The sequence below is a fragment of the Prunus dulcis genome, chromosome 6 (assembly GCF_902201215.1).
Source record: "Prunus dulcis chromosome 6, ALMONDv2, whole genome shotgun sequence".
Classification (NCBI taxonomy): Eukaryota; Viridiplantae; Streptophyta; class Magnoliopsida; order Rosales; family Rosaceae; genus Prunus; species Prunus dulcis.
Genome location: NC_047655.1, coordinates 2,995,650 through 3,022,619, shown reverse-complemented (window position 1 = coordinate 3,022,619; position 26,970 = coordinate 2,995,650). Strand labels below are relative to the sequence as shown.

At 37.9% G+C, this 26,970-nt stretch overlaps 5 protein-coding genes across 5 annotated transcripts; all 5 read right to left on the bottom strand.

Annotated features, from left to right (window-relative positions):
• Positions 1–3,541: 3,541 nt before the first annotated feature.
• On the bottom strand, positions 3,542–5,077 carry LOC117629661 (pathogenesis-related genes transcriptional activator PTI6-like). Its single transcript, XM_034362227.1, has one exon. It carries the CDS (start codon positions 4,796–4,798, stop codon positions 3,875–3,877), a length of 924 nt encoding a protein of 307 aa, XP_034218118.1. The 5' UTR covers positions 4,799–5,077; the 3' UTR covers positions 3,542–3,874.
• A 2,814-nt stretch (positions 5,078–7,891) lies between these two features.
• LOC117629659 (ubiquitin-conjugating enzyme E2-17 kDa) lies at positions 7,892–10,588 on the bottom strand. The gene is made up of 5 exons (XM_034362226.1): positions 10,447–10,588; positions 10,152–10,248; positions 9,529–9,656; positions 8,680–8,784; positions 7,892–8,313 (listed from the first exon to the last, which is right to left on the bottom strand). The coding sequence occupies exons 2-5, from the start codon at positions 10,219–10,221 to the stop codon at positions 8,170–8,172; spliced, it is 447 nt and encodes a 148-aa protein (XP_034218117.1). The 5' UTR covers positions 10,222–10,248; positions 10,447–10,588; the 3' UTR covers positions 7,892–8,169.
• A 1,394-nt stretch (positions 10,589–11,982) lies between these two features.
• On the bottom strand, positions 11,983–12,741 carry LOC117629683. Its single transcript, XM_034362250.1, has one exon. It carries the CDS (start codon positions 12,739–12,741, stop codon positions 11,983–11,985), a length of 759 nt encoding a protein of 252 aa, XP_034218141.1.
• A 418-nt stretch (positions 12,742–13,159) lies between these two features.
• LOC117629658 (probable inactive receptor kinase At5g58300) lies at positions 13,160–17,813 on the bottom strand. The gene is made up of 3 exons (XM_034362225.1): positions 17,339–17,813; positions 15,220–16,574; positions 13,160–14,085 (listed from the first exon to the last, which is right to left on the bottom strand). The coding sequence occupies exons 2-3, from the start codon at positions 16,496–16,498 to the stop codon at positions 13,460–13,462; spliced, it is 1,905 nt and encodes a 634-aa protein (XP_034218116.1). The 5' UTR covers positions 16,499–16,574; positions 17,339–17,813; the 3' UTR covers positions 13,160–13,459.
• Positions 17,814–21,971: 4,158 nt separating this feature from the next.
• Positions 21,972–26,462, bottom strand: LOC117629657 (26S proteasome regulatory subunit 6B homolog). The gene is made up of 6 exons (XM_034362224.1): positions 25,800–26,462; positions 24,220–24,450; positions 23,824–23,982; positions 23,483–23,635; positions 22,973–23,056; positions 21,972–22,450 (listed from the first exon to the last, which is right to left on the bottom strand). Exons 1-6 carry the CDS (start codon positions 26,298–26,300, stop codon positions 22,316–22,318), a joined length of 1,263 nt encoding a protein of 420 aa, XP_034218115.1. The 5' UTR covers positions 26,301–26,462; the 3' UTR covers positions 21,972–22,315.
• Between the last annotated feature and the right edge of the window lie 508 nt (positions 26,463–26,970).

Genomic DNA, 26,970 nt, shown 5'->3' with positions numbered 1-26,970 from the left:
CATGTAATAATTAATTGTTAGCTTAATATACATTATTAGATCATTCCTCGAAAGCTCTCAAGCTTTCGCAACAAGTGGTTATGTAAACAACATAAGAAGTTACTAGATGATCCTTTTTGTGTTGTTAAAGTTGAAAGTTAAAAAAATATAACTGAAATAGGAACTGGCCCATTTGACGGGAAATACAGACGAATATAAGACAGAGAAGATAATTTGAATTCAAGTGTGTACATTTGACTAGAGATTTCAACTTGTAGATTAAAATTACCAAAGAGACAAAAATCACTGTGGGGCTTGCTGCGTCGATTATTTCGATGGAAAATAGATTGGGAAAGTTCTAAGAACCTTGACTGTCCAACTTTTATTTCAATCCATTCAAGGTCAAAGCATGCATGCTGCTTGTTTCCGCCCGCTCTGTTTTTATGCTTTTTCCAACAGCATTTCACCTTCCAATTTGGCTTTACCCTTTCGCTTGGAAATTTCTCTCCAACCTTCATTTTTTATTTTTTTATTTTTGGTTGGAGGGTGACATGACATTGTCGTTGGAAGACTTGATCAATGGACGGTCTTTGTTTAGTCCAATAGTGGGATGAAGAGCTTTTTGTTTTTCTTCATCGAAAATCAAAAAGCACTGCTCGGAAAAGTCAATTACGAAATTTATAGGACATGCTTTCAACTTCGGAGAACCTTCCACCTCTTTACTCGTTTTTGTTTTTCTTCGTTTTCCAAGCTAAAAACAATATATTCACATATGTGGTTGTGGTTGGGAGTTTGAAAAATCAAACCCAAAACCGATAAAATTTAGCCACCCTGATTTGAAATTACGATGCCCAAATTTAGGACATAATTTTCTTACTATTTATATTTGTTTTAGGGTTTAGGACATTAATTTGGCATAAGCATTTTCGTGGAGATTCTTTAATAAGTATTTTTTGTTGAAGATTAGTTATATATTTTTAATTTTGGTAGTTAGATTACATTCATTAAATATATTGATAGTCTCTTAAATACAATTCAACAGTCGAAATTAAAAATATATAACCAATCATGAATTAAAATTAAAATACTTCTCGAAGAATCTCCCATGTTGGATTTTTGTTGAATTGGTTTTTGTTTTATCTATTATTTAACATTGTCATGAGCTGCATGCCTGGATATTAATTGAAAATTGCAGCCATAAATTATGGAAAAATGAAACCATTTATTCCCACTTCACCACTAGCTAACTAGCCTCCAGCAACATATATAAATATACATAAGAATATTATATATATCATGCAATGCCATGAGAGTTTTTGTACGTTTGGGTTGGTTGTTCTTATCCATTTGCAGGTGGGGCTTGAATATCTTTAAACTTTGCTGGGTGTCTTTATGTTTATGCCCCTCAAAATTCAGTCCGTACTCTCTTGTCACACTTTTGTGCAGACATTATAAATACGTACGTCTCTCCAATGTAAAATTTGGGGATTTCATAACATTCCAAGATAAATATCTTCGTCTTTCACTTGACGGGTCGTTTTCCTCATTAATTTATGCATGCCCTGTCTGTTACAAGTCTTCCACAGATGTCCGTCCTGTAAATAGTTCTACCGATGTAAAGAATTTTACTAGTGTAGTAGTTTAGAGTAAATGCTTTTCCATGAAAGTTTATGGGTTCGAATTCTAATATCTGTATAATTTGTGTGAGTTTAGTATATTATTGTCACTCTTAATAGAAAAAATCCTCAAAAAATAAAACTATACCGACGACGACCAACGGATCAATACAATAAAATTTATGCCTTGTGTGAGTTTGGGAAGCAAACAGTCATGCCTTATGTGACAATGACATACAAAAATACAAAATTTAAAAATAAAAATTTAGAAGTAGGATATTATTGGATTAATGGTAGTATATGTCACATTTTGTTTTTTTTATAATACCATGTGGGGTGTACTCACTGGTGCCGAGCAAAGACAAAACAACCAATTAACACCAAAATGCATTGGAAATTTGGCACCTAAGTCTACTATTTGGGATTAAGATTCAAATTAAATTAATCATTGTTGGCATTAGTGGCGGGAGGCGGCTGTCGATTATAGGCTCGTAAATGGGCCAGATTGGGCGATGGTTACTTTCATATCTGTTTGGTCACCAACCATAGGACCCACCAAATCCCTATTCAAGCATAAGCATGCATTTTCAATTCAAGCATGCCCATTCCAATTTTCTTTGACCCTCCTCAAATAGCTCTTCATCTCGCATATCTCGATTAGACCAGTTAATTAAGACAGAGAATTCATTTTTTGATATTGAAGTTCGAATCCCTCCTCATAGATTAAACTAATTTAACTATAGCTTGTATGATCTAAAGAAAATAAAATCTTCATTCCCGTCATCCATTCCCCTTGAATTGGCGAATTCAAATTCCAACTTTGCAGCCGCCGGTAGCCACGTTGGTTGTTTTATGCAATTGTACCAGGTCCATTTGAAATACCATCATGATGCATTGGTGTGGGCCCAGAGCCTCAGCTATGATTATTAACCACTAGTCACTAGCCACCGGTTCAATGTGGACCCCACTGGCCCACACACTAGCCTACTTGGTTCTTGTATTTCTCCATTTCAACAGTAAATGTAATAAGATAGATTAGGATTCTTGATGGAGCTCAGCTTACTTAGTGATCCCATACCTTATATGGAATTTCAGCCTTTCTATTTATGTATCTTATTTTATGATAAATATATTTTAACGTCAACTTTGTGTTGAAAGAGTCTTCAAGCGCAGTATAATAATAGGGTGAAATTCATATATTATGCCGATGATTTTCATGTGAATGTTTCATATGAATTTTATGATCAGTTGTGTACATCTAATCTGAATGAAATCTGACTGTAGATATATGTGAATCTCACAATAAATTTCACAAATATCTATAAATAGAAATCGATACAACTCGCAACGATTCATTTATAAAATGGATTCTTTTTGTTATGGACACAAAAAAAAAGGTTTCATGGGTTCACCTTATTGTGAACCCACTACAAAATTATCTTTGCAGAATAATGACATTATCAACAAAAACAAAGCAATTTAGATAAAAGAAAGAAAAAACAAAAAAGAGAAAAAGCGATGAGATTGGATATTGTCGTCTTATTTAATAGTGTTTATTTTATATCATATTTGATGGAGCCCAGCAAGGATATCCGACAAAATCCAAACTCCTTACCAGTTTGCTACGTGAAAGCAGCCCGTTTTGAACACGTGTCAAAAAGTATTGAGCATCCCTCCAAGTGTGCCACTATAAACAGTGACAGCCAAAGCCGAAGCGAAGGCCAAAGGCAAAGAATTAGAAAGAAAATTCATTGGATTTTTTTAATATTATTTACAACAAAGCATATTAGATATTCTTCTCCATTTTAATATTTAATTTAGCCGAAATCAGTAATAATAATTATGCCTTTTGCTTTTCAACGCTAGGCGTGATGTCCAAGGAATCAAAGCACTCCTTCATTTATGATTTCTTCCCACCCCAAAAGTCTCCAAGCTTCTAAATTCTCATTGACAATATCAAATAAATTAATACTCTTTTTTAATTACAATTAAACACCAATATTTTTATAAATAGAAAAAAGAAAAGAAAAAAAATCACAAAATCGCCGAATATAATTAGATAAAATCGGCTTTACTCATATAATAACACTCCGTAGTTTGACTAGCCAAAATTAATTGGGCATTTTGGTAATTCTACATTATACACTCAGCTTCCCCTCCCAGTCCTACTATGCCACGTCACAATACTCACCCCGCACAGTTCTGCCGAAATTACAAAATACTCCTTCGCACCCACGTGTTTCAGTGGAATCCGACACGTGTGAGCGTGCCTGGTGAATTTAGCATATGACGTCAACCCAGAAATCGTTGACGTCAAACTCGCCGAACTCGTCGTGAGCAAAGTTGTTATTATTCGACAACATAATATCGGGCAGGCTTAATGGCAGGTCGATATCGAACCCAAAGGCGTCCACCTCGCCGTAACTGAAACCGTCGAACGGCGTTAACTCGTCGTACCGGAGAACGGAAGTTGGCGATGTGGCAGCCTCGTTGGGCGTAGGTGATCCGCACCCGTAGCTCTCCTCCGCCGCCGGGACCACCACGTCAGTAACGACCTTGGCTTCCGTCATAGCGGCGTTAGGAAAGTTGGTGACGGCGTCAGGACCTTTGAGCAACACTGCGGCTCTGTCGTAAACAGTGGCAGCTTCCTCCGCCGTGTCGAATGTTCCGAGCCAGACCCGTTTTCTCAGGCTCGGGTCACGGATCTCCGCGGCCCATCGGCCCCATGGTCGCCGGCGGACTCCTCGGAACTTGTTCAGCCGAGTCTGGTCGGATCCCGGCGACCTCGACCCGAGTTTCTTGGTGGGTCGTTGGTCTTTTCTGAGCCGTTTGGAATGACCCGAAGAAAATGAAGAAGAAGAAGAAGAAGGGGAGGAGGAGGAGGAAGGTGAACAGAGCTCGAGGCTGATCTGTCTGACATGTCGTTTGACTCTGCGTACGCCGCTGTCTTCTTCGTCGCTGGAGGAGTCGGTGGCGTCGGCGTCTGTGAGTATGATCCGGACGAGCTTTGGTGGGAGATGGGTCGGGTTCACAGGCGAGTTTTGGTTTTCGTGGGTGATGAGCTTGGTCATGGTGGTTACTTGCTCCGAAAATTTGACCATGGGGTTTACGGACGAGATGGTTTGGAAGCTTGTCATGGGTTTTGAGGGAGAGGAAATGAAATTGGAGATGTAGGTTTGTTCTTGAGAGACATCAAGAAGCATATACAGAACAAACTGTACCACTGTACCAGTGAGTTGTTTGTACTGAGTGAGGTTTTAGGTGGAATCTGAACTTTTATAGAAGGGTGATTTCAGAGTGGATCGAAGAGGAAAGAAATAAGGTGATGGAAAAGAAGAAGCAGAGACCTGCGAAGAGTACGGGAGGAGGAGCGCCTAGCCAGCTAGCTAGAAGGGGCTTTTGGCAGATAAGAAACCGTACTAAAACCCCTTTGCAGGTTTGGGAAGAGAGAGAGAGAGAGAGAGAGAAGTGGAGAACAGGAGGAAAACGGAGAGGAATGGGAAGGGTCACGGGTATATATAGTGCATGGAGTCATTGGATACATAAGAGTGGGAGTGGACTTAGTATTTGAGTAATTAATACATCAACCTCACTCTCTTATCTTAGCTTTAATTTCTCAACTTTACTGCTGTTTTTTTACACTTATCTTTTCCGAAATCATCTCTGCTTTGTTTCCTTTGCTTGAGCGATGATGATGCTAAGGTTGTAATGTTAAACGTGTGGCACATAGCTTTGCTAAACTAGTCTTTGTTAATCAATGATTCTTCTGTTCGGTTTGAGGTGTCTTTAATTTTATACCGAATATCCGATTAGAGGAGTTATTTAGTCGAGTACAACTATAAGGTATATAAATTTTAGAGAAATGTATTAATTCTAGTGCATGCATTCTTTCTTAATATCTTTCTCATCACGTAATATGTAGCGATTATAAATTAAAATAAAGTATTACGTAACAAAAGAAATAAAAGAAATATCAATTATTTTTTTTGTGGAAATGACAAATGAAAGTGCGAATAACAAGTCAATTGTTTAATATTATTTATTCGAAATGGGTAATATATATATAATTTTCTCTTGAGTGAGTGTTATGAGCGGGTCATGGGTCATGAGTCATGTCGGGGAGTATAAAGCGGGAAACCTGCCTCCAGCTGCCTCTATTGACGTGTCAGTTGCCCTCTTCTGCTCTCTTCCCCAGCCCCCAACTCTCGTTACGTTTATTCCACCAAAAGAAAGCCAGCCCCCTTGACGGTCACAAATTGCCCAAGTCGTCCCTCCCCCTTGATTTTTCTTCCCCATCTTTTGAATCAATTAGATCTAAAACAGTAGACCCTCTTTTTAATTATGTCTTTCTTTCTTTTAGTCCATCTTTGTAATTTAAGCACACTAGAGTTCACCCAACATGGTCCTGTCTATATTGTCGGTAGAGACCCATAAATGGTGCATACAATACGACACTTTTCTCACAAAAGATTAAAATGCTACTGAAAAAACAGATTGTATACAATAATTTTGTCCATTGGTCTCGACTCAGATGATTAAATGAGCTCAAAATTTACAATGGATATATCACTGAGACGGTATATTAAATGAATCACGTATAATATGCATTATTGATTTGAAATATTGTCACGATAGCCGGACCAACAATTGTGATTAAACCAAATTTTAATTTACATGTTGGTAAAACCGACCACGCAGTTGTACGTAGCTCTTTTTCTCTGCCTTTTTACTGTCTGTGTGTATGTTGTGTCCTCAAAAGCACGCTGGGAGGAACACCTTTTTTCTCTTCCAGATGCTTTCTTTCCACCTAGGATTTGGGAAGATGTTTTACTTTTTACTGTCGCAGTTCCTCTCCTAATAGGTGCATGCCAGGGCATGTCATGATCAGCCATCGAAATATCAGCTGGACCCAATTTTTATTTCTTCTTGACTCCTTCAAACCTAAGTTGGTCCATTCATTACATTACCTTTAAAATAAATAAATAAAAAATCACTGCCTAGAATAAATTGTGATAGTCTATTTTGCAAAGGTGGGTGCAGCCATGGGATTATTTTAAGCGAGGGATTGGGTTCAGTCAAAATACAATACATAGAAAAAGGAAATTTGTCAAATGGGAGTTGCAGAATGAGAAATGGCATTACACAGTAATTTGATTTAAATAAAATAAGCCACTCAAATAACGTTGAAAATTTTGCTAGAGTTGGTTAATGCTTGGGCAAGAAGCAAAGGCAACAGACCCCAGTCCATCAATCAACCACGTGGAGCAAGAGCGATCAATCATGTACAACTAGAGTTGGAATAAAAAGGATTTAGGGCGGTTGCAGTGACCACCTTCGTTGCTTGTCAACCAAGCGATAAGTTAATCAAATTTTTATTATTTTCCCTCAAATGTTATTATATTACACACTTAAAAAGGGTTACTACGATGGCCTAAAAAAGAAATTAATACGATTTTTCTCCCGAGGTCATATGTTCAATTCCTTATCATCTTCCTTCTTCTCTCCTTGACTTATTCTTTAAATCAAGTATGACTTACCTAACTGCTCCTTCCCCTTGTATTAGATAATTAGAATATGCATAATACAACAAAACCCATTAAGAATCAGAGATTTCAATACCGCCAAACTTGGGCAATTAACGGAGCGACAATTCAAACCACAAGGCCACGTGGTTTTAAACCTCAAAATTCAAAACAGAGCACATCACTCGTTGCCAAACATTGCATTGTTTCGGCATGAGCCATCCATTGGTGTGACGCATTCGCATCCAATTCACATGTATGGGATTATAGCTACTAATGATCGAGACCCCTATGTTGAAGAGATTTTCGACCAAGCAAAAAGAAAAAGAAAAATATATATATTTAAAGAGATTTTTTTTCATATAAAAGATAAATACTACGTTCCTTTCATAATAAAATGGCTATAAAAAGAAGCTTTGCATATACTGTTATATGCAACAAAATTTACCATAAATAGACTAGAACAAGACTCAAAAGCAAAGTCCAACCACCTACACAGCTAGTTGATACTTTATATAAGAAGAAACAAGGACAAAACCAGTGAAAAAGAAAGCCAATAACTATCCTACAAGAATAAACAAGGACAAAACCAGTGAAAAAGATGGCCAATTTGTTGTATGTTACCACACAATTCATCAATCTGTAACAAAATACATCTTTCGAACCTTCATACGATACGTACTATTATGTATTTTGCTTTTAGGATGTGTCTTCCCTCGGTGATCTTCTGAGGGGAAAGCATTTGCTAACCGATATAAGCAATCTCTGCAATCCTGCCCTCAAAACATTATTTCTTTAATCATTTTAAGGGTAGTAGATCAACAAACAAACCATTCGCTTAATAACAACATAGCAACAATACATTACAGTTGTTTTTTTTCCTTCCCATCTCCAATGCCCCCAAATGAATATTCACACAATGAGAACTAGTTCCTTCATCAATTTTAAGTTCCACAAATGACAAAGAAATTTTCAATTTTTCCAATGTTTACTTAAGAGGAGAGGGAATTCATGCATTTGCATCCTTTTACAAATGCTGGGAATCTCCAATTTTACCCCATGGCATACTTCTGTGTCCAACTGCGGGCAGTGGCTTCATACTTTGCCCTATCAGTCTTGTACATGTGTGCAATTTCAGGGACAAGTGGATCATCGGGGTTGGGGTCCGTCAACAGAGAGCATATGGATAACAGCACCTGAACACAAATTTATTGAATGACCATTATAACCTATATATCAAAACAAATTGGCTGTTCTTCTAACTGCTATCTTGTAATGGAGCTGGCTTCTGTCCTTTTATCAGATTAAAATGATGTAATATTAACTCCATCTAATCCTACTTTGGGCATACCATGTTACGTTGCTATGTGTAACCCTCACACCCATCTTGTTAGAGTTGCATGTGCCGCACCACCAATGGCAAGTCAGAAGATGCAACAAGATGGGGAGTGAAAAGTAGGATTATTAGGATGAGTCAAAGGACATATCATTTTAATCTGATAAGAGGACTGAAGCAAGACCTCTTGTAATCACAAACGAAAAACTAAAATAGCTACACAAACCTTGGAAATGGTAAGTGCCGGACTCCATTGTTCTTTAAGAATATCAAGACATATACTTCCGTTACTATTAATGTTTGGGTGGAATACCTTGGTCCTAAATGCAACCTGAAATGTAACTCTGGTTAGCCTCTACATTATAAACTGTCCAAAAATAAATCACCTCAAAACATGAAAACGACCAAAACAAAGCACGACATTGAATTGCCCGCTTAGTGAGATGATCTTACAAGAATCGGCTTTTTATCGTGCAACTCTAAAATCATTCTAAGACAACACCTACAAATATCACAAACTAAGGGAACACATAATTCTCATAACCTTATAAAGTTTGATTTAAAGGTAGAGCACCAATGAAACACGTCATCACTTTTGTTAAATTTATATGAATATCAATTTTGAATAAAAGAAAACGTTAATATAGATGTTCAACACAGATGAGTAATTATCAAGACTGATACACAGGACCAAATACTCTATGGGGATTCTTGTTCACACACCCATGCCAACCCACCACAAAATCAGATTATTGGTTTTGGAGGGGAGGGGGAAGGGGGAGCATCTTACTTCTCAGTAAGTTCTCACACATATTACAATTTCAGAGATAATATACACAGGTTGCCATTGACAGAATTATCATTTAATCTGCAGAGAGCAGTTTGATACAATCACCTAAGCACATCAACTAAATAACAGAAAACTTTATCCCTTTTATTAAACACTGATGCAGTGTCCATTTTAGCCATTCTATGTCACACACAGCTCATACTTCATTTTATCGTATCGTATGGAGGAATGAGACAACTACAAATTCTATAGAAACAAAAGGGTAAGGTTTTGCTTCTTTTTTACCTTTGGAGGCTTGAATGGATAATCTGGAGGGAAATGAATTGAAACTAGAAAAACACCACCTGCATATGGGCTGTCAGCAGGCCCCATAATTGTTGCTTGCCAATGGAACATGTCCTCGGCCACGGGACCTATAACCCATTAAAAGGTACACCCAAAGAAAAGCTTCTATATCAACCTCAAAATAAATAGTGATCAAAATATACATATCTGAGAAAGCTAAGATGCATTAGCAAGCACACTAGACAACTGGAAACTCATTAAAGTGCAAATATGCTACCATCTTCGATCAGTTAAACATTAGGGGATGGGGGTTTGAATTTGAGCCCGAGACAACCTCCTCCTTAGATTAGAGGTGTTGCTCTCGATTGGGCCATCCACAAATATGCCATTCAACAACTCACAATATTTGAACATTATTTTCAGTTTTTTCCTCTTTAAAGGATCAAAAGGGCCATGCTTATGCTAAACATCGTGGGCTGAAAAGGGTTGAAAGCCTTAAAATTAACCAGTTAATTAGCTGCAATTAATACTTTCTACAATCTTAATACAAATTTAAATAAACATTTACAAGTCTGAGACAGAAACCATGCAAGGGATTGTGGAAAAGGGAAAGGAGCAAATACCAGCACTGCATGAGGTAGGAGGGTCTTTCTGCAAATCCTTAAGCTCCTTCAAGATGCGTTTTGACGCCATGGCAACACACAACCGCACAAAGACAACCTGAAGACCCAGAAAACAATCGAATCAACCCCAGATCGTGAGCCTAAACAAGACCAAAACGACACCCAAATTTCCCAAAACCAAACCCTATTCGTAAAACAGACGCCGATCCGAGATCAGCAGAGAAACCCCAGATCATATAAATAATGAAAAAACAACAACAATAATTACAGAGAATGGGATGAGAAAGGCAAATACCAGGAGATTGTGAACTTGTATTTGACAGAATCAGAGACTTCGTGAGGGGCTGAGAAGGGTAAAATTCCGAAATATATTTTGTATTTTTATATATAAAAAGATAAGAAATAAGAAAAAGGAAAAAGCTTTGTTTCTAGAATTTTCTATTTTATATTCCAACTTGGCGTACGATCCACGTCCTTATTACAACACCCTTACTCCATATGCCCCCACCCTTTTTTTGTCTTTGCTACGGAGTCCCTGAGTGAGAGACGTTAATTTTATCCGTGACCACATTCTCCGTTAAATTTTGTAATCGGGTCCCTGGATGTGTGGGCCCCACCCCGTATTCAATTAGGCGTGTACCGTAGGGTGTAGATTGGACCCATCCAAGGGCCATTATCAATACAACCATTAGATGTGTGGGCCACTATCAATACCCCTCAGCCTAACTCTGGCTTATCCACTCAATCATGGCCAAAAAAAAAAAGGTATTTGTAAGGGGATAACACTGTTTTGTTATTCTTGATCAATAATACAATGCCAAGTAGAAAAGTTATTTTACGCTCCCAAATCGACCCCTGCATAAAAGGAAATTAAATTATTCCAAATTTTTTAAAAATAAATCATGCTAAACTAAGAACTAATTGATAAATAATTTAGTTTGGTTTTATGGGCTTATTGCATGATTATATTGATAATAGCGTAAATTGTTTGTGAAAACAATTTTTTTTTCTTAAGGCGATGATACTCTATGTTATGAAACTAAATAATTTATCAAGTTGGTTGAGTGTCACACTTAATTGTACAAACCTGTGAACATTTTTTTTAATGTGCATTGTATTGTAATTTAGTTAGTTTGCATGTCCTTTCGATGTTAGAATGGTGACATCTCATAATTCGAGGTTCAAAAGCAATTGGTGAATTGGAAATCATGAAATTTAGAAAGGAAAAAAAAAAAAAAAAAAAACTAGGCAACGAAATTATTACAGAAAGTGCTGCATATTGTGTGTGCGCTTTGAATGTCGATTGAAGACATGTAAAGATTGCAATTATGAGTATTTTGATTATGAAGAGTATTCAAAATCTTGAGATGTTTATTGATTCTCCACAACTTTCTCCACATTAAAGAAAGATGGAGCAATTGGAAAGGCACGCAAAAAAAAAGAAAGGGAAAAGTTTGTAAACATTCCACATGATACATAACAAACAATAAAATCTTTTATGCAATGGACATGATTATGATGATGGCTCAAACCAATTCCCTCATCTAACACTATTGGCAGCTATTGTCCTGCAGCCCATTGAATCTGTCTCAGACAACATACGCTATATAACCCTAGCTTTTTTTTTTTTTTTTCTCAACTCTTTCTCTCGTATTGAATACATGCAGCTCTATATAACCCTAACTTTCTTTTTTTTTCTCAACTCTTTCTCTCGTATTGAATACATGCAGCTCGTACGTATACAGACTTCAGGATCATGTGAGAAAGTTGAGAAAAAAATAGGGTTCTAAAGCATTTTCTACGCGGATGGAGAGAGATATCAATGAGGATTTTACTTTATGGCAATAATCCTATAGTCACATTTGGCCTTGTTTCCAAAATCAACTTCCCTTTGCTTGGCATCGCAGTTTGATATGATGGGAACGCTCTTAAACCAAACTCCTCCAATAGGGAAGCTAACACTGCCGGTTATTGCCAAATTCAGAGTTACTTCCCTATTTTTTATGTCGGTTTTGAGCTGATCTGCGTCTTCTTTATCAACCCCAGAAAGTTTAACCGTGATGGTTCCGTTCAGAGATTTTGTGTTTTTTTGGCCCTGTCTAAACTCAGGAAACTCAGTCTTACCTAGCTGGACGTGCGCAGATGAAGCAGTGATCTTGAAGGCGCCATATCTGAGCTCAGTTTTCTCATTCTTGTTAAAAAACTCCACAAGAAAATCAACTTTTCCCTTCACGCCCAAATCTTTGTTGGCTTGAGCGAAGTTGATGGTTGTGGCGTTGAACCTTCGGATGTGGATTTGAGGCAGATAGGATTGGAAGATAGCCACGAATATGAAACCAACAATGAGAGCAAGCAGTATGAAGGCAAAGAAGAACAAGCAACCCCATGCGCAGCAGGCGTAGCAGCCTGGACGAAAGCGTTTGGGGTGCTCATCATCAAGGTCAGGAACAAAATGGATGGCTTGATCATGGGCCTTGCTGGGAGCTGATGGTGCAGAGGTTTCAGAGAAGGCGACATGTCGTGCACTGCTGGCCTTCGATTGGTTGTGGCCAGGAGGTGGAGGCAAGGATGAACCTAAGCCGTCTGACATTGTTGGAGCTCTCTAGCTAGCACACCTCCTAGCCTGATCACGGAGGGACAGCGACGATAATGGTGATAAGAGAGTTTTGAAATATCTCATGCATTGAGATGGACCATAGTTTTCTTAGTTGGGAAACTCTAGGAGGACCACAATCTATATACAGTAAATTGAAGTTGGCATATCGGAAACTGGGATGGCTAGGCTTGAAATGCCACCCCAAATAGGTTTATATAGTCTCCTACTTTCAAGGGTCTAGAGAGGTGGACGTCCGTCAGAATTTCTTCTACCAAAAGACCACAGTTTCTGACCATATTAGCTGTCACAGAATTATGACAAGCACGCATTTAACTTTCATAATCAACTTGTTATAGTCTTAACCAATAGTGATTAAAGTGTGATTATAGGATTAGGATATATAACAAAAAAGTTAGAGAAAGCTCTTGAATTAATGAAGATCATCAATTAATTCCTTAGGTTAAAATACAAATTGCAACAAATCAAGAAACTTAAAAAAAAACCCACCTGACTACTACCTAGGAAAAATGGCACAATTGGATTGATTCCCACTCTACAAAGCCATGCATGTAATTGAATAATGCTTGGGAAAACCTTAGGAGGCATGTACATAAAGGAAAAGTTCTATTATGCTTCCCTAATCAGAAGAGGAACTAATATATGAATTTCTCAGAACCTGATGAGTGGAAAAAGCAACAAGTTTTGGTGGTGGTCAAGGAGTCTGCACATTTGAGTCCTTTGATTTATTCTCTTCGGAAGATGGCCGGTTCTCTGAGTCAGATTGCCGGATTTCTTCAATCATTCTAACAACTTCTTCCATGTTAGGTCGCATGTCTGGCACCTTTGCCACGCATGCCATTGCAATTTGCAACATTTGCACCATTTCTTCTTCAATGTTTTGGTACCTCATCAGCTCAACATCAAAAACCTCAGCAGTCCATTCCTCCCTGACAACAGACTGGACCCACCGAGGGAGATCAACCATATCATCACGCCCTGGTGACTGGAGAGGAGCTTTTCCAGTCAGCATCTCAAGGAGGACTACGCCAAAGCTATACACATCTGATTTATGAGAGTGCTTGCGGGTTTCAATCACCTCTGGAGCTCGATAGCCTGCACTCCGAGTAGTGGCAGGAACATTCATGAGAGGAGTCAGGCCAACATCAGAGATGCACCCATCAAGATCTTGGCTGAGGAGGACATTTGTGGACTTGATATTTCCGTGAGTGAATTTTGGACCACCCATGGAATGGATGTGAGCGATTCCTCTTGCAGTTCCAAGGGCAATCTTTATCCTGGAGTCCCAGTCTAATGCAGTTCTACCGCCTCCCCTGTTTCCTGCCATCAGATTCAATAAAAAGTGAGTGTGGTGCAGAACACAACGCTTCAATAGACAGCTGAATTTTCTATAAAGGCGACTCTGAATAGGTTGTCCTACAAAAAGAATGAAAAATCCTTACCCAAAAAAAGTTGAATATCAATAAGTAGCAAACTTCTTTCCCTAGCTCAGTTAACTGAAAAGGGTTTTGAATTTTGGAGTTTCCGCATGTTCCAATCTCAGGAAAGGGAAAGATACTTTGTATTTATATTGGTAACGGAGAGAACAAGAAGAACAGTAACTGGTCTTTTAATATGCATCTCCATAAGCATTTTTTTTTTACCACCCAGCAGAAAAAATACAATCAGGAAAAGTAATATGCATTCTTTGTAAATGGCATTAAAGAACAGGTAGCTTTCAGTATCAGTAACACTCTGACTGAAGAGTGGCATACGGCATTGCCTCCTCCAATATGAAATAAGACTTAGAAAACCATTAGGCATATGAGGTCAAAACAAGGCTTACATAGTCGTTCAGATTAAAATGAAAATCATGTCAAGGACTTTCAGTAAAGGATAGAAGAAGCTAACAAGAAGCTGTAAAGAGAAAAAGGGGAGCATGGGAGGGAGCCACCTTAACTGCAACAAAATAGTTCATGAATAAAAACATACAAGTTGTAAAGCATGTAATTATAACTAAAATCCCAACGCAACATCATTATCAAACATGATACTCGACTAGGTGCACGAGCTAATACACTTCCAAGTGTGAAACAACTCTTTCTTTAAACGTTATGTTTTTCACCAGTATTCTACAGAAACTATGGTACTCGTCATGGTAATTACCTGCATTCTCTCTTAGATATGCACATACATTTCTCACTTACAGATATTAAGGCAGTGTGTTTATTCTCATGAGTGTCTACATACCCAGAAGAATGACCACATTCTGCGTAAACTCCTTGACTATCTACTGCCCCCACCCTCAATATCCCCTTGTTTCCATCAATTAATTTTTAAAAGTTTAACATGACTTCAGACTGACATTTAGGAAGTTGACTTCAATTTACTACACAACCCGGGACCCCCACCCCATGAAAGAGATAAAATAGAAGGAAAAAATTAAATAAAGAGCAGTGGCAGTGGCATGCATACCATGCAAAAGAGCAGATAAGCTCCCATTTGAGATGTAGTCATAAACTAGAAGCTTCTCATCCTTTGAGTAATAATAAGCACGGAGTGGAACAACATTTGTGTGCTGTCCAACTCTTCCCACAACCTCCATTTGCTGTTCAAAATCCTTCTTCCCAACGACCACTTCCTTCAACCTTTTGACTACCACTGTTGTTGCTTCCTCCAAGACGGCCTTGTATGCTGTGCCATAACTCCCCTTTCCCAACACTTCAGCAGAAGCCCTCAACAAATCATCAAGATCAAAATTGTAAGAACAACCTTCAAAGAAAACGAGTTTGTTCTTCTCAGGTTCTTGCACCCCACTTCCAAAATCCTCCTTAGGCTTCTCACTCCTTCCACCACTAGAAGCCTTTCCTTTCAATACACCAGTTCCTCCACTATCTTTTTTCTTTAAACACCAGAGAACTATGATAAGGCCTAACAGCAACAGCAGAACAGACCCTCCAGCAGCGATGGCAATGATAACTCCCAACTTCAGCTTCTTTTTGGAGCTTCGTTTCTGAGGAACTACTGGTGGTGGTGGATTGTGAGTAGGAGGTGGCGGAGGAAGGATGAGGGAGCAAGCTTTAAGAGGTGCTCCACATAAAAGTGAGTTTCCCACAAAGGATGAATTGGAAAATCTTTGAAGGGATGAAGGGATAGAGCCATTAAGATGGTTGTAGCTTAAATTTAGACGCTTGAGGCTGGGTTGGTTGAGATCAGGTATGGGTCCAGAGAGGTTGTTGTTCTGGAGGTTCAATCCTGTGAGTTGTGTCAAATTATGTAATATTTGTGGAATTTTGCCACTGAAGGAATTAAATGATAGATCCAAAACATTGAGCTGAAGAGAAAAGGAGGCCGGAATATCACCAGAGAAGTTGTTATGTTGGAGGTACAGATTCTGGAGTACAGGAAGGGAGGTAATATCGGAAGGAAGGTTACCACGGAGGAGATTGGATCGAAGGCTAAGAATCCGAAGGGCATCTAGCCTACCAACCGTGTTTGATGGGACAGAGCCCACAAGTCCAACTCCAGGAAGTCGGAGGGCAGTCACCCGGGTGCCATTTAGATTGCAAGTGATGCCAACCCAGGATGTGCAGACTGGGGAAGCAGGGTTCCAAGTTAGGTTGCGACGATGGGGAACAGCAGCAGCAAAGTCAAGAAGGGCTTGCTTATCAGAATGCAGGTCAGAGAAAACAAGGGGAAGAAGAATGACAATGGAAAAAAGGAAAGGAATAACTGAAAAGGGACAGGACTTCATGGGGAGTTGTTTGGACTAAAGTCTTTGAAAGTGACTAGAGAAATCAAAATGTAATCCTTGGAGGGCTCACAATCTCCTGGTTCAGCACAAAAACCACAAATCAAGATCAGGTAGCCAATAATGCAAGGCATTCATATATTAAGAAGGAAAAGTGACAAACTTTTTGCATGCATAATAGCAGGGGAGAACAGTAAACACCAAATGATAATGATAATTGTCAAATTATGAAATGTACTTCCATTCACTGTTGCCTTGATTCTAGATTGCAAATTTAGAGCAGAAAAACTAAAAAGAAACATGCTTCCTTTTCCCTTAAATGAGAAAACAATGTAAAGTCAAAATTGAGTACATATCCGTTGGGAGTTACAACTATTATTTCCTTCAGTCCAGTAATGTATATGCACTATACACAAGTGAGTGAGAAAGGTTAAGCCCCTTTCATACACTGCTGTATAAACTAATTTCTTATACAACATGACTAAATGAGCAGAATCATGGATAACAGACTGATAACTCAGAGTGGTTTAACAACAATATGGAGAAGTTAAAGAAATGAACTTTACCAAAATTAATCCTAATATAACCGTTACAAGAAAGTGGGTTTACTCAAGCACATTGACCGAATTCAACAAATTAATTCTAGTAATAATGAATGAATAAAACTGAGAAAGCTTTAATGGGTTGAATAGAAATCAAGTCTAAGAACTAGCATTAAGGCATTCATCCAAGGAGAGGAGAAAATTTAAAGTTCCAGACACTGTCAGAGTCCAAAACACTCGTTACAACGGCAACAATTACAAGACAGATCTGTAAGCAATTGAAAAAGGTGAAGATGGTAACCTGCAGTTTGCAGCGAAGAATGCAGTGAGAGCTGGGCTGCCTGAGCTGAATAGCAGGGGGTAAAGCTCCTTCCTTGAAGTGAAAAGCTTCAGATCCAGGCATTAGAAATTTCCCTTGGGTTAGCACTTAGCAGAAATGTGGGTACAAGGAAGGACAACAAGCCTGAGACTTTTGAGAATTTGGTGGGAATTAAGCATGATTTTAACTGATAAATGAGTTAGGAGAAGCAGGCAGGAATAGTATTTCTAATTTCTTACCAGAAAAAAAATGAGAAAGAGAAAGTTGGTTTTTGGAGATGAAAAAGAAAAGAAATTTTTTGGGTTTGAATTATTAAAGTAGAAAAGGAAAAAGAAGAAGGGAAAGGGCAAAGAAGAAAAATTAATAAATTAGAGGAAAAAGGAAGACGAAGAGGACTGCACTGCCCTTTGTTGTATGAGCTGTGAGCCTCACTCTACTGAGAGAGAGAGAGAGAGAGAGGTATTTGCTGGTTTTATTTTGGCTAGATACACACACAATATTTTATGTATCTATTTTTTTTGGTCGGAAAATATAATATATTAATATGTGTCTTAGTGTTGCGGTTAAGCACGTTTGTTGTTATTTACGTTTTGGCTGCTTTCCTCAGCAATTAAATTCTTCAGTTTCAGACTTCAGTCTTTGTTTTCTGCACAAATTACTATCATGCCAAGGACAACGAAATTGACAACAAAAAAACAAAAGAAAAAAGAAAATGCAGATTATTATTATGCATGCAATTCCATCACTCAATGAATTATGGGTTTGGTTATAAATAAATAAATAAATATTTGGGTTTGACTAAAGATACTTATTAGTTTAATGCAGGATGGTCTTGTTGTGACAGAAGAATGAGAGGAATGAATTGTACCTTACACATTAAGTTCGATTCCTCAAAAATAAAAAAATTACTTGAATTTATTTAATACGTATGATTTATGAGTGATTATCGGTTTCCGAAATTTGAAAGTTTTCTTCTTTTTTTTTTTTTTACCAAAACACATTTTCTTGGTTTTCATGTAGCAGAAGACTAAAAGATATACGTTCTTGTTGTGTGGCTGTCAACACAAGCTTGTCAAAGGAGAAGCTCACTGTAGTTGGGGACCCTTGACTGGGCTTCAATCATTTAATTGTCCCTCAGGGTATCAGAATGGCTCATTGTGGCCGAAAAAGTAGTTGGTGTTTCATTTCAACTTTCAATTTTCAAATTCCCATATTGTTAGGCCAAACCTGCAGCTCTCCATTGCCAGTGGCAGCAAGCAGCAGCAGCTTCCTTCTTTTGCTTCATCATTGCCCTGTGGGAACGGGTGAATTTTAGTCAATGAAGTTTACTGCTGCAGACTGCTGAGGGGTTTTCAAAATTTTGAACTGCATTAACGTTGGGATTGCAACTGACGATATCTCAAATCAATCACACACACTGTTACGTGTTTTGAGTTTTCAATATGACAGTGCATAATTAATTTGGGATACAATCTGTGCATTCCACATACATACATACAAGTTTTTCCCCACATTCACACATACATCAATACCATTTATGTTTACTTTCAAAAATTGGAAATTGAAACCTACCCAAGTACCCAATTTCGGTTCATCTTTGGGAACTTTTAATAAGCTTAACCATCTTGGTATCTGGTAGGTATGTATTAATGTCATTCTGAGGTTGAGGATGATGAGGCTGAGCTAAGATAAGAAATGACCAAATGCTCAAGCTAATGAGACAGAGGATTCCCCCCACCCCCTTCAATAATATACTCATGAGCTGTTGGTACTGGCTAGGTAGAGTTGGACTGGAGAGAGAGAGAGAGAGCTTGATCCAACCACTCCTCCACCTTTTTTATTTTATTGCCAACCACCCTCAACCTACCATTATTAGATTTAGATCTGCTGCATCATCTGCATGCTCATCTAGATCCCATGCCAAGTAAAAAAAATCCAAAAAATTATTGATCTCACATGAAAAAGGGCACTTTACCTTCTCAAAATTGGAACTTAAATAAGAGTGAGCAAATAACTTATATTCCCAAGTTTACATTGTAATCACATTGTATATATTCTGAAGTTTTTTTCTTTCTTTTTAGTCCTTTTTTCTCTTCACTTTTGGTCAGTCAAAACTTCAAATGGATTATATTCAAAAAACCATGATTAAATTGTACCTGCATGGCTTAAATCCTCCAAGGCAAGCTAACCTTGCAACTACTAGATAATCCCAAAATAAGAAATCCATGAATGAGAAGTTTTAACCATTCTTCTCATCATGATGCCTCAGTATCAGCTTTTCTCAAAAGTTTCATGATTAAACATCCATGTCGTTCATGGGTTAGCTGAGGAAGAAGAGTTTTCTAGATGGATCTCCTAAAATATTGTCTACAACAACTACTTCTGTTAGTAAATAGGGAAAAACAGCATGACTTTGGAAAGCTACATTAAATAGTATGACCCTGAACCTGATATATATGCTCCAATTTGTATTTATTATGTTGGTTTCACATGCAATATTCAAAGGTGTTTTATTATGTACTAAAACACAACATAATAGACAAGGCCACATGAATATTTTAGTTAGTAAATTTGTTCATCCGATCAAAAACATTGTTTTAAATTATCAACTGGTCTTTAGTCTCATTCTCTCCCAGCTTGGCAGAGAACCCCATTAATGTTCTAAGAGCTAATAATGTACAATTAATGTAAATCATATATATTATCTTGAAGCTCTCAACTTGAAAAATGATTGATCTTGGGAGAGAGTTAGAGCAGAAAAACTTATATAAAAAAAGGATAACATTGTTTTGTTATTCTCGACTCATCACACTATATCAAATGAAAAAATTATTATCACAGCCAAATAGTGCTACCTCAATTGCACACAAATGTTTATCGAGGCAGAAAGGGAGAGGTGAGAATTGTTGAGCGTGCAATCAATGAAAAGCTCCAGATCTCAAAAGATGCCATGCCATGACACACAGTAGTGGCAAATACTCTAATTCTCGGAAGGCCCATGACAGAGAGAGTGAGAGCTGACTTACTAATGAGTGGGTTGCGACAATTGGCAACATGTGGCCCCAAACATTTGATATAGAGTATACAAGTTTACACATACATACATACCCAACATTTGAAAGAGATAAAGAGAAAGAAAAGGGTATTGGGAGATTCATTTAATATAACTAGTCTTTTTGCACAAGCTTCTGCTTCTGCAATTATGAGAGATTTTTTTATATTAAGATTTTAAATTTATTTTAAAATTAAAAAAAATAATGGGTAGTTGTGTTCCATAAAAATAAAATTTTTTCTTTTAATTTTAATTTCTTTAAATATAAAAAAGTGTGAATTTACTATATTATCCTCATTTAATTAATAATTTCAATTCTTAATATTTGCATTAGTCAAGGGCATTTTCTGGTATTTTGAATGTTTCACCATTCTCTACCTTTTGCTTTATATATATGCCATTTACTTTATATATATATAGATATATAATAAGATAGTAGATTTGAATTTTACCAAAATAGGAAAAAAAAAATTATGCAAGAGAAGAAAACCATGAAATTAATTAAGTATTTCTAATTGCTGGTTGTAATTCTGATTTTTCTGAAGCCACATGGAGGGGCCCTGTAATTTAATATAAATATGAGATCTTTGTTTCCACTTTACAGCATCATTATGCTAATCAAGGACATGATCCATAAATTAGGTAGTGTAGGACCTTTTGGCTTTGTTTATATTTGTATGAGGAGCATTGGTTGGTAGCATGAAACTTACAAGGATGAAGAAATGATTATGGGTAGTTATTTTATTTCCAAAAAGAAAAAACAGACCAATGGGTTGCATAGGACTTGAAAATACTCATTGGCAACTCAGTTATTTCTTATTTAATTTTCTGATCTCTTTTCTTTTTTCTTTCTATTTTTGGGTCAAGATTTTCTGATCCATATTGAACAAACAGACGGGTAAAATGGGTCCCCATGGGCCATGGGTAATGAATTGATCATGACCTATCAAAGGGGATGAAGGAAAATACTAACTACTTTTTTTGAAGCTGTTTGACATCCTGTCTCCTCCTTTTTTAGTCTTCCCTCCTAACAATAGAAGACTCTGCTAGCTAGCTCTAATCGGAAAAGAAGAGAGTATTGATACGTAATATGTGTGTTTGTGCACATTTCTAATTCGGATTAGAGAATATTGATCCGTTTTATGGATGGTTCAGATCAATTATGATTTTACAACAGAGTATTAACCTATACGTCCATCCAATTCCATCGTGTTTATGTCACCCTTCCCGAACTTCAAAATTCTTATCAATGACTTGTTACAGTTAACATCATACGTATTAATAATAATTTCCAAGTTCGAAAGGGAGACATAAACACACAAATGATGGAATTGGATGGACCTATAAGGATAATACGATCTGAATCAATATAGATCAGAAAATCACTTTGATCAATATGGAAGAAGGAACAACAAAGCCCTAATTAAATCCTTTCTTTCGTTTTATGAATTCAGTCATGCTTCGAATAGGTATCCACGATAATGGCCCAATGGGCCAGAGGCCATTGACAGAAAATTTGGGAATGTGGCAAACTTGATATGTAAAGCAACTGCGCTGAGAAAGTAGGAAACAGAACAGCAAGTAACAAGCGAGCAAATTGTGCATCACTACAAACAGTAAGAATGAAAAGTAATTTCAGTATACTTTGTTACAGTTTCCCTAAACAAGTCTCCAACTAAAACGCATCCAGAAATTTAATAGACAACAAGAAAAATATCTTTAGAAAATAAAACCATTTCATGGCTCAGCATCATACATCACCGCATTAACTTGGAATGTCCTAACAGACAACCCCTCCATTGGGCTATATAATTGTTCAAAGAAACCATATCTCCAGATGCGGCTTTCGTGATAATGACCTTCAGCAACCCGAGCAACGGCATTATCATATGAGCTTCAAGCACCAATCATTTGTAGAATTCAAAGTCAGTGTCGGGCTTCTTCACATTGATTTGGTAACCCTTCTCAAAGTCCTTCGGGAGTATGACGTACCGGTTCTTGCGAACTGCATGCATTCCTGCTTCTTGACATATAGCTGAAATCTGTACGTACCCATCCAGTTGTAACCGTTAGTATAATGATCAATTTTAATATAAAAAAAATTAAAATATGAGACCACCAGCAAAGCCTCAGTATTTTTAAAGCTGCGGACAGAAAATATATGATACTATAGATGAAGGCAGAAATGACAAAATTCAAATCCGTTGGAACAAATTTTATGGTGATCCCCTATCCGTTCCCAGTTAGCAACCATAAATAATTTCTAAATCCAACCAATTGACAATGTTGCCATCTCCAATCCTGGCATATGGATTCATCCCATATAAAACACCTATGAGCCTAATGCCATGAATGTTCTAAATAAGATGTCATGATTCACCAAGAACTTCAGACAAAGACGAAACAGCACTGGATTTGCATTTGTAAAGATATTTTAACACTTAAGCCCCCCACCCCCAAAAAATAAATTAAACATTTAAAATTAAAGCATAGAGAAGAAGTAAACATAACAGTAAAAAGATTTAACTTATGGTAGCAGAACTGAAACAAAATTCATGTCTCACCTCAGCAGCACTGATTTTATCTGGCCGAGAGACATAATCTTCTAAGTCCACTTCATCACCCAGGTTCATTTTAGCAGTGCAAACCTGCAGTACAAACAGGGAAGTTGACATTAAATTACTTGCAACAGCTCGATAAAAGTCGACAAGAGTAAGACATCATGATTACAAGAGAAAAGATTAAAAAAATACAAAGCTCATGTAAAAAACATATAATGACTAAACACTCTAGGAGGTAGACACAGGATGCACAGGATAAACTCAGATAGTGTGTGCTTTGGGGTGCCCAACCCCTGTGCTGTCCACAACTGAAGATATAGGGAGCAGATGGCAGGTTTTGTCAACAAGGAGCATGCGGGGAAGTAACAAATCCATTAACACAGATGACATGGCATGGACAGAGGAAGTTACAAATCTTATGATGACGAGGTTGAAGGAATACCTCACAGCTTACAATTAACATTTACCAAAAATAAATGATTCATTGAAAGATGCTTTCTGAATGTTACTTACCTGAAAAACAAGTCTTTTCTGCCTCCTATCAGGCAAAGGAAATTCAATCTTCCGATCAAGCCTTCCAGGACGCAGAAGTGCAGGATCCAATGTGTCTGCTCGATTAGTTGCCATTATGACCTTAACATTTACTGTCTGGTCGAAACCATCCATCTGCAAAAAATATGAATCCCAAATCAACTAAGATAATTGGCAACAAAATAAAGGAATGTATTGCAGGGTTTCTCTTTTTTCATTTACAGAAATATTTTCTCCAACCCTAAATCGATGCATTGCAGGTCCCAGTTCTGGTTGAACTACGGTTTTAATTCACCCAATAAGATCAAAATATGCATTCCTACCTGATTGAGGAGCTCCATAAGGATTCTCTGTACTTCTCTGTCAGCTCCAGTTTGAGCATCAAACCTAGCAGTAGCAATAGCATCCACCTCGTCAATAAAAATGATTGCAGGTGCATTCTCCTTGGCAAGACGGAAAACATCACGAACCATTCGTGGACCCTTGATATACAAAACGAAAATAAGAATAAGTGATCATAATGTTTCTAAAGTCAGTCAATAAATCTAAACCCAGAGGGTCAGGCAACAGGAAAGCACCAAAACCGGAAAAAATAAATACTTGCAACACTAGCTAGCCTCACCGAATTTGTTATTCCGACAAATAATAGGATATGTGGAACGTAAAAAATAAAATTACGTACAAAAAATAAAAGAAATGAATCTAACTGAAAATCTCACCTCACCCAAATACTTCTGAACAAATTCTGAACCAACAACTCTAATGAAGGCAGCAGTTGTATGATTAGCAACAGCCTTTGCTAACATGGTTTTACCAGTTCCAGGTGGACCATAGAGCAACACACCACGTGGCGGGTCTATACCAATCTGTTTGTATAACTCATGGTGAGTAAGTGGCAGTTCTACTGCTTCACGGATTTCTTGCTTCTGAATATCACATCCTCCAATATCCTAACACACCAACACAAATTAAAGACAATAAGGCATTGACATTATTATATTATGAAAAGATCCAACCTACCTACGGCTTTTTAGCTCAGAGGAGGGAAATGCCAAACAGATTAGTCAAATGTATAAAAACTTCACCAAACAGCCAACTTGACTCTGCATTTAGTACAGAAAAACCCATAGCAACCTGCTTCTACTACATGGAGACAACTTAGATTGGTTTAGTTCGTTCTTAGAGAATTGGGATCTCAACCGAACCATAGTACTAGTCTACTACTTAATTATATGAACCAAGCCAACCCACATTATTCCAGCTCAGTACTGCTTTTCTTTTATTCTTTTTCCTTTTCTACATAATTCTATTTTAATCAAATACTAATGTAGGTATGACTATCAAATACAATATAAGTAACATAAATGTGTGATGAGCCAGTCTGACGACCATGCTCTTCAAACTATTATATTAGTGTTGTTCTTGGATAAATTCGATTATTGGATGCCCAATTGTGAATTTAAGAAAATAGTTGTAACAGGCAATATACATCAACCATTAAACATTGAAATCAGGGTGGGGTTGGGCCAAAACTTGAAGTTACATGTCCCAATGATAAAATTACATAAAATTCCTTTAAAAATCTATGCATATTACATTTCATAGCATTCCGGTTGGGTTGGATTGACTAACAAACCACTAAAACCAAGAACTAAACCAAATTGGTTGATCCTGAGAAACAAGCTGTAGCCCTAACTAGCTTAGACAACAATAATTACCACTTCTTTGCAATAAAGGAATAATAAATTAGAACAGAAAAATAAACGTGTTTCTTAGTTAGAAGCTTGATAACCGTCAAATAGGATCATTCATGTATTATGCAGTCCATCTCAATATAAGAAACCTAGAAATCAGAAATTCACAAGTGGGGAAAAGAACCACTATCGAATTTTACTTTAAAACACTCTCTAAATCCTAAATATCCATAATTAGGGATGTAAAGGCAAAAGTAGTTGAGCATAATGTCCATTCATATAGTTAGCTCTCAATCTTAAAACTTGAGCAACGGGTAAAATTTTGGGCTAAACTCCATTTCTCCTAACATCAAGACCATTGAACAAATATAATTAACTCTCAAAACAATCATATGACTCCAGTAAGACAAGTTTTTCAGAATGGTTCAATTTATAGCCACGCTTCTCCTCAAGAAGCACATGGCACTCAACACCGTTAAATTCCTCAAACCCAAAACCCTAACAGCAGTCTATTGACTCCAATTGACCGTTTCTTGAAAGATGGCGAAACACATGAAAAACCCTAAATTTCATAACCCTAATCAAATTAATTGAGCGTAACTTACAGAATAAGTGACGTCGGGCTTCTCAGACTGGCTGAGGAGCGAAATGCTGGAGTCGGCCTCCGGAGGCAGAACGTCGACAAGGGCATTGGAGTGGCGATGCAAGGCGACCGAAGCAGAAGGCTTGAGAAGCTCCCGATTAATGGTGCTGAGAATCCTAACATAGTAATTGGAGCCCGTAGTGGAGCCCACAATCCCATTGTTCTGATCGACCATCTCCATAAACTGGCCGATGACAAGAGGCACCGACTGGATCCTCTTGACCTCTTCTTGGGCACGAAGGAGCTCGCGCTTCAGGTTCTTCTGCTCGTCCTTGACATACTCCTCCTGGATGTCGATGAACTCGAGTTGCCGCTGAAGGGATTTGAGGCGGCTGTAGAGATCGTCCTCGTCGGAGGCCTGGTGCTGCTCCGACGAAGCCTGGAGGTCCGATCTAATGGAGGGGAACGAAGCTGGTGGCTCCGGTAAGGGTTTCGGGTCCAACACCATGGCGGAGCCTGCCATTGTTGCTCTGAGAGTTAGGTCGCTTTGCTTCGATTCTTTTTCGTTCGCTCAGGTAGAGAAGACGAGCGAGGAGAGATAGAGTTGGGCTTACGAAAGTTCAATTCCGACTCGGCTAGATATGATTGTGGTGATTTATACCGTAGCTGCCAGTTTTATGAAAACGACGTCGTGTTGCTTTGTTGCGTCGCCGCCCCTTCACTTAAATTTGGGCAAGGAAATCCAAATCCAAATCAGAGAGTGACTTGAAATGCAAAAAATTGGGCTCTTAAACGAACCCAAATTGTTTTAAGATAGGGACATATCAAATTCCTTGTGGCCTAGCCCATTTGTTAAAAACCTTTTAAACACCTCTTTAAATATAAAATTGAAAGCCCATCTTATCATAGTCACATAACGTTGTTTGGAAGCAATGCATGATGCTTGGGGTTGATGGGGGGTGGGTTCAAACCACGGGTAGAGGAAGTGAGAGAGAGAGAGAGAGATAGTCGGTGGTGATGGTGGGGGGAGGAGGAGGAGTTCGTGGCCGTTGTGGTGGGAGGGGAGGGGGGTTGGCTATGTTGATGGGTGCGGTTCGGTTTCTCCTTAGAACTAGAATTATTTTACGGTGCAGTTCGGTTTTTGCCAAAATGAAAAACCAATGGTGCAGTAACCGCATCGATTTCTGGTTTTG